This window comes from Anolis carolinensis, chromosome 3 (genome assembly GCF_035594765.1).
Source record: "Anolis carolinensis isolate JA03-04 chromosome 3, rAnoCar3.1.pri, whole genome shotgun sequence".
NCBI lineage: Eukaryota > Metazoa > Chordata > Lepidosauria > Squamata > Dactyloidae > Anolis > Anolis carolinensis.
Genome location: NC_085843.1, coordinates 7,454,024 through 7,465,773, shown reverse-complemented (window position 1 = coordinate 7,465,773; position 11,750 = coordinate 7,454,024). Strand labels below are relative to the sequence as shown.

General features: G+C 41.2%; 1 protein-coding gene across 1 annotated transcript in view; it reads right to left on the bottom strand.

Moving 5' to 3' along the window:
* Positions 1-1,252: 1,252 nt before the first annotated feature.
* The window catches only part of wnt11 (Wnt family member 11), a 69,754-nt gene continuing 59,256 nt past the window's right edge, over positions 1,253-11,750 (bottom strand). Inside the window, exon 6 of the mRNA XM_008117779.3 lies at positions 1,253-3,484. Coding sequence (XP_008115986.1) covers positions 3,310-3,484 — 175 coding nt within the window. The 3' untranslated portion in view covers positions 1,253-3,309. The remainder of the gene's footprint in view (positions 3,485-11,750) is intronic.

Here is an 11,750-nt window from a genome sequence, read left to right as displayed (position 1 = left end):
CCTGCCTCCGAGGGTCTGCTTTCTAACAGGAAACAAGGCCAATCCCTTTGGGACCCGTTCATCACTTTTCTGACAGAGCCATTGTTAATTGCATTCAGATTGCTGTTCCCTTCCCAACCTTCCCTTTGCTGTGTGCAGGGAGGGGTCTTTTTTGCAACACATCTTATCCTTTGTCTCATCTGCTTCTGGGGGATGAAAGGGCTTTTTTGTTTTGGACAACACACAAAACAAGAAACAAATAACATAGGAATTAAGTATTGTGTCTGATGGACATCATTCCTGTAAATGAGAAAGGCTAATAAGGGCTTGGAAACAACTCTTGATTCAAGACGCTTTCATACTGCACGTTTATACTGCACATTCCACTTTAACTTCCAGAATGTATCTACGGAAGGTTTTTGAGCCAAACACCAGCGGATAGCAAGGACCCACCACATGCAAACTTTGGCCTTCCCTTCACTATCATATAATGCAGCTTGAAATTGTATTTTATGGTCAGCGTAGACACATAAAATGCTGTTAAAGTGCATTACATGGGGTTTTTGTTTCATGCACAAAATGAATTACAGCACTGTATAAAATTACCTTTAGTTTATGTGCACGTGGTGCATATGAAACATAAATGAATTCCATTTTCAGACTTGGATCCCTTCTCCAAGATTATTTATGTATGTGGAAATACAAGTATTCAAAAACCCTCCCCATACCACCAATTTTAAATCTGAAACACTTCTGGTCCCAAGCAAAAAATGTACAGGGATTTTTTAATTGAGAAACATATACAGTAGAGTCTCACTTATTCAACGTTCGCTTATCCAACGTTCTGGATTATCCAATGCATTTTTGTAGTCCATGTTTTCAATACATCGTAATATTTTGGTGCTAAATTTGTAAATACAGTTATTACTACATAGCATTACTGCCTAATGAACTACTTTTTCTGTCAATTTTGTTGTATAACATGATGTTTTGGTGCTTAATTTGTAAAATCATAACCTAATTTGATGTTTAATAGGCTTCTCCTTAATCTCTCCTTATTATCCAACATACTCGCTTATCTCACATTCTGCCGGCCCGTTTATGTGGATAAGTGAGACTCTACTGTATTTTTCCCTTCTGAAACATTGCACAATGTTTTTAATAAATGCCCAGTGATACCACTGGATGGATAGAGACAGATAAGTAAACATTATCTTCTCTCGACACCCCAGGAATTTGGATCTTAACAAAATAAGAGTTCTTAAAGACTTCCTTTTCAAACCTGTGTGTAATTCTAGCCTTTATTTCATACCATTGTTAAGCTTGTTTATAGCATATATCATATATATATAAATTTGTATAAAGTAGAATAAAGGGAGGGGAAAGCATCAGATATATTTTTATAAATATTTCTGTATGTTCCGCATACAAAATAAAAAATATGTACAGCCATAACGGATAGTGGTTATGCACTAGAAACCCGGTCGGACTGTGCATCTCGTTCCAATACTTTGGTGAGGTTGGCTTCAAATAGGCAATGCTCTGTCTTCTCGGGAATGTGGAGATGCACCTTAGTGGGTTCTGGGGTTTGGGGGAGTTTGTTTGCAGCTACACACACAAATAGGCATTCATTGGGTGGGGGAATTCCTTCCCTTCAATTTGTCTGGGGCCACATTCCAGTGGCGCTGGGGATAAAAGTTAAAAGGCTCGATGGTAAAAATCTAGATGGTTTGCATTTCTTGGAATCCTTGGAAGGGATAGTCTTTATTTTTAGGAAAACAGGAGGAAATCTGAAAAATGATACTGCCTTGGGGAAAGGGGGCTAGACTATAGCTGCAAATCTTGAGATCTAGATGGTTCATCCAGAAGGGCCAGATCAGACCCAGTTCTGCTCTGAATTGGCTTTGACCAAACAACAAAAGTCTAGCAAATAACTCTTGGTGCCACATCACAAAGGAAAACCATCTGCAGACACACAGGTCAATATCAGGATGTAGGAAAGGGGGCTAGCTGCTAGCCATAGCTGCAAATCCTGAGATCTAGATGGCACATCCAGAAGGGCTAGTTCAGACCCAGTTCTGCTCTGAATTGACTTTACCAACCTATGTAGATTTGTCCAAACAACAAAAGTCTAGCAAATAACTCTTGGTGCCACATCACAAAAGGAAACCATCTGCAGACACACAGGTCAATAACAGGATGTGGGAAAGGGGGCTAGCCGCTAGGCCATAGCTGCAAATCCTGAGATCTAGATGGTTCATCCAGAGGGGCCAGATCAGACCCAGTTCTGCTCTGAATTGGCTTTACCAACCTATGTAGACATGTCCAAACAAGAAAAGTCTAGCAAATAACTCTTGGTGCCACATCACAAAAGAAAACCATCTGCAGACACACAGGTCAATATCAGGATGTGGGAAAGGGGGCTAGTCGCTAGGCCATAGTTGCAAATCCTGAGATCTAGATGGCACATCCAGAAGGGCCAGTTCAGACCCAGTTCTGCTCTGGATTGGCTTTACCAACCTATGTAGATATGTCCAAACAACAAAGGTCTAGCAAATAACTCTTGGTGCCACATCACAAAAGAAAACCATCTGCAGACACACAGGTCAATATCAGGATGTGGGAAAGGGGGCTAGCCGCTAGCCTAGCAGGTATGCATTCAGAAATATCGCTTAGACGTGCCAAGCAAAAGTAAACACAGCCAAAATGAGAACTTCCTGGGAACAATTTTCAGTGTCTTATTCCCTGCAATGCTAAGAATTTGGGGACTGAAAGAAAATGCAATTCGGGACAGAAATCTTATTTGGCATGCAGTGCTAAAACTATATTATTCCCTTTATCAAGGACCAAATCCCGTTATCTCTCGGATATTGCATCCAACGTGTTACAATGGAGCACCAATTTTTTTTCCTCATGACTTTCATGCCATTCTTATCCAGCCTTTCCAAAAGTCCCCCATTTGCCATCCCCACACATTGCACTCAGTAGCCGAATGTGAGATGGCCATTGTAAGAACTGAGTCCGATCTTTCCATTTGTCCTTGCAATGAAGGTTTCTATTCATTTTGCATTTGAAGTCTTCTTCAACATCCAAGGAATGGCATTGCTTTCTCCAAGGTTCGTACCCCATGTGCCTCAAAATGATACCACCATTCAAAAGCCACCGTAACTTTTCACCAATTGTCTCAATTTCCCCACGCATTCATGGGGTAAACGTAGTCTACAGTGTGGGAAAGCTGCTGTCCTCTGTCCAAAAAGGACTTGGAGAAAGTTGGGCATGGGCTTCCTTGTCCTTGAGCCCGCTGATGGCAAGGGCTCTGCCGAGTGGACCTCATTTGCAGACGTATCTCTCGACAGTCCTCTCGCACTTTTTGCAAGTGACGTAGCAGCACCAGTGGTACTTGCAGTGGCAGCGCTCCACCACTTTGTCCATGTAGGGGTTGTAGCCACGGCCGCAGCACATGAGGTCACAGCTGTCGCTCCCGTTGGAGGTTTTGTTGCATTGCCTGCAAGAAAGAAAGAAAGGACGAAGTGAGAGAAACACCAAGGAGCAGCGTGTTGGCTTCCATCTTTGCATTTATTTATCTGCTGAAAAATTAAACTTAATCAGAAAGTGGGTTGCTGCATGGCCATGCTGTATGGCGATGTTCCAGAGGCATTCTTTCCTGATGTTTCACCCACACCTATGGCAGACATCCTCAGAGGTTGTGAGGTCTGTTGGAAACTAGGCAAGTGGGGTTCATATATCTGTGGAATAATGTCCAGGGTTGGAAAAGCAGTCAGCTGCAACAGATCACTCTGACCGGGAGGTCATGAGTTCAAGGCCGGCTCGGAGCTGCGTTTGTCTCTGTCTTTGTTTTATGTTGAGGCATTGAATGTTTGCCTTGTATGTGTGATGTGATCCACCCTGAGTCCCCTTCGGGGTGAGAAGGGCGGAATATAAATACTGTAAATAAATAAATAAATAAATAAAAAGAACTCTTATCTATTTGAAGCAAGTGTGAATGTTGCAACTGGCCAGCTTGATTAGAATTAATACAGCCTGGAAAACTCACAGCAACCCAGTGATTCCCGCCATGAAAGCCTTTGACAACCCATTAATCAGAAAGGATTCTTGGGAAGCAGGAAATTGGAAAAGGCTCTAATGAGTTCTTGGTCTGAGACGCAAATAAACTCAAGGCACTTGGGCTGCACTTGCTCTTCAGTAACACCATATTTATTTTATTTTTCATATTTCAAAATTATTATTATTTAATATACTGTATATACTCGAGTATAGGCTGACCCTAATATAAGCCAAGGCACCTAATTTTACCACAAAAACCTGGGGAAACTTATTGACTCGAGTATAAGCCGGGGGTGGAAAATGCAGCAACTAGTGGTAAATTTCAAAATGAAAATAGATCCCAATGAAATTATATTGAGGCATCAGTAGGTTAAAGGTTTTTCAATATCTACCATTTTTCAAAGAAAAACAGTAAACTAGCTCTGTAAGTGGAAAAGTAAAGTCAACAAAAACAATATGGTATTAACAATAAAATAATAATAATAATAATAATAATAATAATAATAATAATAATAATAATAACAACAATTTCATTTGTACCCTGCCCTATCTCCCTGTGGGGACTCAGGCCAGCTTCCAACATAGTAGCAGGCAAACATTCAATGCCTACATAAACAATGCCCGGAAAACATACAACAACCCTGTGATCCCGGCCATGAAAGCCTTCGACAACACATCAAACAGGGAATAAATTAGGGTAAAAGAATAAGCACAAAGAGGATGAGAATATAAGAAGAAAAACAATGTCAGATGCTTCCCTGATCAGCCTCTCTGTGGAATGATCCTCAACTGATCTACGGGTCACGTCAAAATTCATAATTTTGGCCTCCAAACTTGCCTATGACTTATACATGAGTTACACTTGTACACAAGTGTATACAAGAGTTACCAAGTTATTTATTGTTACCTTGTATGTTATGTTCCCATTCTGCTTGATTTATATCCTCTCCCAGACCAATTAAATAAATCCCTTGAAGATTTGAGTGTCGGTCTAAAAATTCACCCTGATAACTCCAAATGCATCCATAATCTTCCTGCTCTTAGCCGTAGCCACAATGGGCACAGCCTGGATGCCATTCCTTGCAGGAGTCTTCAACAATGACCAAAGATTATAAACAGTGGACTTTGGGAAAGCTGCATCTATCTTGGACAAATAGCCTGGACCTGTTTCTTTAACTTACTTGGCCCGCTGTTATTTTGGACACAGTAATAATTTAACATCTGATGAAGCTGGCAAGGAGGAGAAGGAGAGGGGAAAGTGCAGAGTGGAGGGAAAGGAGCCCGTCTCACGGACGGAAAGGAATCCGGAGAGATTTATATGAAATTCCTCATGAGGTAATACTTTATGAGAAGTTACGGGATTAATGAAGTGCTGAGATCTTGTTCTCAGTCCGTCCTTTTATTTATTTCTGACTCACCCTGGCCTCCAGTTTGTTATTGCGGATTCGAGGTCCTATCCAGATTCACACACTCACCTAAACCCAGCCTTTTCATCACCAGGTTTGCACATGTATGCATGCATATGTATCTCAAACTGATCCTTCTCATCCCCAACGTTGCCTTTTCGTGGGATGTATCCATGAGAGAGGGATGTGTAAATATTTACAGGCTTTTGGAAGCCTTAGCGAGGCATTCTTTGCGAAATAGCGCTGCACCCAAGAGCCAAAACCTATGACTTGCGGACACATGCTGACTATTTGCCCAGTACTGGACTGACAGCATTGTTTTATATATATCTATATCTACACACACCTCTGCAAGCCAAGAGGAAAGCATCCAGAAAAAATGGGGCTAGGGAAGAAAAATCAACACGGAGACCTTCAACACAAATCAAGAGAGAACACAAATATTGGACGCTTCCATGGGTACATGGGGAAAAATCGACTGAAGAGTTCAGTTGTGCAGCACATGCTTTGTGTGTAGATAGTCACTGGTAGAGCTAATGAAGAATCCGGCCTGAAACTAAGGAATTGCTTCCAGACAATGTTGACAATTTTCCGCAGGATGCGATTGAAGTCCTGTTTAGTCTAACAGTCTGCTCGCACGGTGGCCAACCCTCAAGGAAACGGAATGATGGTTGTTTTCAGAAAGAAAATTAAACGGTATAATATGTTGACAATAAAAGTAGGAATTCATTGCTTCACTTATGATTGTATAACCAGACACTGTACTACCGTAACAATTTTTCTGACATTGCGTAAGGAGGTACAGGTTGAGCATCCCTTATACGAAATGGTTGGGACCAGAAGTATTTGGGCATATTTTTTGAGGATTTTGGAATATTTGATTTTGCATCTATGTAGGTAAAGGTAAAGCTTTCCCCTGACATTAAGTCCAGTCATGTCTGACTCTGGGGGTTGGTGCTCATCTCCATTTCTAAGCTGAAGAGCCGGCGCTGTCCATAGACACCTCCAAGGTCATGTGGCCATTGGCATGACTGCATGGAGCGCCGTTACCTTCCCTATTGATCTACTCACATTTGCATATTTTCGAACTGCTAGGTTGGCAGGAACTGGAGCTAACAATGGGCGCTCACTCTGCTCCCGGGATTTGAACCTGGCACCTTTTGATCCACAAGTTCACACTTCGCCACCGGGGCATCTATGTACATAATGATATATCTTGGGGATGAGATCTCAATCTACATGTAAAATTAATTTACATTTCCTATACACTTTATAGGAAACGTAAATTAATTTCACATATAGATTTCCTATAAACTTTAAATGGTGGCAGCCGTGGTGCAGTGGGCTAAACTGCTAAGCTGTAGAACTTGCTGACTGGAAGGTAGGCAATTCGAGTCCGTGGGATGGGGTGAGCTCCCACTGTTAGCCCCAGCTTCTGCCAACCTAGCAGTTCGAAAATATGCAAATGTGAGTAGATTAATAGGTACTGCTCTGGCGGGAAGGTAACAGTGCGCCATGCAGTCATGCTGGCCACATGACCTTGGAGGTGTCTACAGACAACGCCGGCTCTTTGGCATAGAAATGGAGATGAGCACCAACCCACAGAGTCAGATTTGACTAAACTTAATGTCAAGGGGAAACCATTACCTTTTTTACACACCTTATTCAATGATTTTGTACATGAAACAAATTTTCTGTATATTGAACCACCAGAAAGCAAAGGAGCCACCCCATCCATGTGGATGATTCTGGAGCATTTTGGATTTTGGAATTATGGCTAAGGGATGCTCAACTTGTATACAGTATATCCTCATGTGAGGATTTTGTCAGGCTGTGCAACATCTAATGTCCTCCTAACATAAATGGAAACTGATGAGCCAAATGTCATTCCTCACTCAACTGCCTGTCTTCTCCTCCTCTTTTGTCTGGCTTCTTTTGTCCTCTAGTTTCATTGCTTTTCATTGCATTTGTCTGCTCAGATCTCTGTGTAAATATTCTGGTTGAACATTACACTCTGCCAACTTTGGACAGGAAACAGGTCTAATTTACTACATCAATCCACTTAAAATGTTCAACTATTTGAAATGGCAATACAGTACAACGCCTGTATCCAAAGGACTGGCATCTGTAGTTCCATTTATCCAGGCCTAACAAAATATATTCTCTCTAAGCATTTTCTGGGTCTTCCAGTAATATTCTTGGGCCAGAAGGCCTTAATTCAACTGGGTTCACTATTATCTATGGTTTTGCGTATCCACACGAAGTCTGGAAACGTATTCCATTGATACAGTGGCCATACAGTTGAATTATTAAAGAAAGCCGGGTGAAATTATGGTTAATGATTCACATGACTTTTAATCTGTCAATTTTCCAGAACAGAAAGTTACATGATTTTAACATCTTGTAATGTGCCTTTAAGTCAATTCCAGCTGATGGGGATCCTCTCCTAGGGCTTGTTTGGGATTTTTGCAAGATATGTTCAGGAAGGTTGTCATTGCCTTCTTTTGAGGCTGAGAGAGTATGACTTGCTCAAGCTCATCCAATGGGTTTCCAAGCAGAGGTTAAAACCCTGATCTTCTGGAATCAAACCACTAAGCATACTGGCTCTCGGGTTACTAATGTAGTATTGATAACTAAGGTAAAATTAACAATGTGAATGGATGAATTTCCAGTTCAACAATGCCAACGCTTTTGCAGGAGTTGATGATGGCCAATTCTGGGTGCATACTCATTGTAGAATTAATAGAGTTTGATACCACTTTAGCTTGACATTTCTCAATGCAAAGGAATCATGAGTACTGTAGTTTTACAAGGACTTTAACCTTCTCTGCCAAATAATACTGGTGCCTCACCAAATTACAACTCCCATAGTTGCAGTTTGGTGAGCCATGGCAGTTCAAGTGGTGTCAAACTGCGTTAATTCTACAGCGTGTAGATAGATACGCCCTTTGTCCACATTAACCCTGATTATCAGTGATCCAAAAATCTTTGGAACTGCTTCATGACCAAGATTTATTTTTCTCTCCAGATCATTTTTCCTTTGCTTAACCTCGCTCTAAATAAACTCTACAAGGGCCAATGGACATCAGTCTTTTCCCTAGCCCTTGACCCATCATGAAGGTGATTCTCAAGGCACAAACCCTGATATATTTTTTCAGCGAACCCGTTGTTTTCCATTTAGAGATTCGCAGATCGTGGGAGGATTTGGTCCCACATCCAAGAGGGCAGGGACTGTTAAAAAGAACATAGATTCCAGATCCAAAAGTTGAATGCTCCCCAAAGCTTGGGTGTGTTGGGTTTCAGGACTTTCGATCAGGCCCGCTTCCAGTTTGGACATCATCTTAAAAGAGGAGGATGAGAAAGGAAAGAAAGAATATAAGTGAAACCAGGTTCCTTTTCCAGCATGGCCCCTAGGATCACTCAGAACAGGTCCCTGGTTTCTCTCTAAACTTTTCCAATAGCCCTATGCCCATTGTTTAAGGGAAACGCTTTAGATTGAATTGCACCAGTCGCTTGCTTTTCCATCCACCTACTCCTAGAATTTAGTACATAGGAAAATAAATGGAAAAAGATATCAGGATAAAATGGAAGATGGCAGTCTACTTAACTAATCCTCCCACCTGCTCACGTGAAATGGTTCCCTCCGGTGTATGATGCAACTCTATCCATAAACGTCGGCTACGGAACACTCTCAGCATTATCTCCGTCATCCTTTTAAGCAACCAAAGGCTTGTTTGAATCAACGGGACCCCAGAGGTGTCCCACTTGCATCCCTCCTTCCCCTCTTTTTCTTCATCTTTCTTTTTTCCCATATCCATTAGGGTTTCATGTTCACCTTTCCAAAAAACAAAAAAAAACCCGAAAGCCTGGGAAAGTAGTTGAGTGGCCCCAAAGCATTTCAAATACAATGGATCCAACAGAAATTCTTCCTTCTCAGCAACTAGGAATGTTCAGTATTTTTGCATTACATCTTCCAGAATTTCTCAGTCAGCATTTACTTGGATAGTTCTGGGACTTTAGATGAAAGACTTTATCACAACAGCCTGTTGTCTCACCGCAATCATGTTGATAAAGCAAACTAAGGACTCTATCACACCAGCCTGTTGTCTCACCACAATCATGCTAGTTAAGCAAATTAAGGACTTTATCACACCAGCCTGTTGTCTCACTGCAGTCATGTTGATGAAGGAAACTAAGGACTTTATCACACCAGCCTGTTGTCTCACCACAATCATGTTGATGAAGGAAACTAAGTACTTTATCACACCAGCCTGTTGTATCACTGCAATTATGTTAGTTAAGCAAACTAAGGACTTTATCACACCAGCCTGTTGTCTCACTGCAATCATGTTAGTCAAGCAAACTAAGGACTTTATCACACCAGCCTGTTGTCTCACTGCAATCATGTTAGTCAAGCAAACTAAGGACTTTATCACACCAGCCTGTTGTCTCACTGCAATCATGTTAGTCAAGCAAACTAAGGACTTTATCACACCAGCCTGTTGTCTCACTGCAATCATGTTAGTTAAGCAAACGAAGGACTTTATCAGACCAGCCTGTTGTTTCACCACAATCATGTTGATGAACTAAACGAAGGACGTTATTACACCAGCCTTTGTCTCACCGCAAAGAGAAGCCAACAGGAGCATGCCAGTATACCATTTTCTGCAATCACGCTACAAGCACAGCTTTGAATCATAGTTGGAAGAGAGTACAAGGGCCATCCAGACCATTCCTTTTCTATCATGCAGGAACACACAATCAAAGGACTCCCCATAGATAGCCATCCAGAGAAGGGCACGCTACCAATCTCTTAGGCAGCAATGTATTCCCAATTTGAACAGTTCTGATGGTCAGGAAGTTCTTCATAATGATTAAGTAAAATCTCTATTCTTGCAGCCTGAATCCATTCATTACTCTGAGTCCTAGTCACTAAAGAAATAGCAAACAAGCTTTCTCCCCCTCAATGTGACCTCCTTTCACATAGTTAAATATGGTTATCATGTCCCTTTCACAGTCTTCTCTAATCCAAGAAGAATATATCTTGATCCCTAAGTCATTCCTCAAAGGGTTTGGCTCCCAGACCTTTGACCATTTTGGTCTCCTTTCTCTGAACACATTCCAGTTTGCCCATCTCCTTGAATTGTGGTGCCAAGATGTGGACATAGTATTATTCCAGGTGAGCCCTGACCAATGCAGAAAAGAATGGGACTATGATTTCCTAGACTCCTATTGATAGAATCACATTGACTTTTTAGCTGCTGCATTACAATATTGAATCATGTTTAGCTTGTGGTCAAGACTCTTAAATCCCTTTCACAGGGGCTGTTTTCAAGCCAAATGTCTGGCATCCTATATCTATGTGTATCTAAATGTAATCCCTTACACTTGATGATGCCAAGTTCCCTGATCACTTTTCCACACTGCTTTGCTAACCATGACTTCCAACACATGTATGCCCTGCCCAACACATGCCTACCTTTCAATTTTTAATTTTTGTCCTGAAATGGTGCATTTATTGTAAAGCAATAAACCGAAGAAGAAAAACTTAGTAAAAGCAACCTCAGCCTGCTCGGAAATAGTGAGGAGAGAGAAGGAGAGGAGGAAAATCATGCACACTCACTACATCATACATCATTGCTGTAATATCTTAATTGCACCCATCACAACAGAGGCCATATTGGAACAACAGTGATATTGGGAGCCATTGAGCATTTTCCCCATCAATGAAAAGAACCCTGCTACAGTAACAACTCAAATTAAAAGCAACAATAGAAGAGAAGTAACATTGTGCAATAAGTTCTAGAAAAAAATGGTATTCTCTGTTGCAATAGCAATTTACCAACCTCACATGATAAAGTCCTGAGTAAAGAAGCTGCTGCAAAGCTATCTTAAGGTACTTAATACCAAAGTGCTCCACCTAAAACTAACTGGTGTAGAATTACAGAAACTGGTTGACATTGTGAATGAGGCCATTTCTTTAGGAACCATTGACGGGTTTTCCCCATCAGTGAAAAGCAGCAATCCATTGACAACTGAAATGCAAATCAACAACAGGAGAGACACAGACATTCTGTGATAAATTCCAGACAAAGATGCTATTATTGATTGTAATAGCAATTTACCAGCTTCACATGACAAAGAAAAGAAACTATTGCAAAGCTCTGCCTAAGCTACCTTAACCTGATGAATACCTAAGTGCCCTACCTAATAGTAACGAGCCCGAAACTAAAAAGCATCATGGTTACACCTTGTGTTGACATTGTCAACAAGACAGTTTTGTCTGCCTTACTTTAGAGC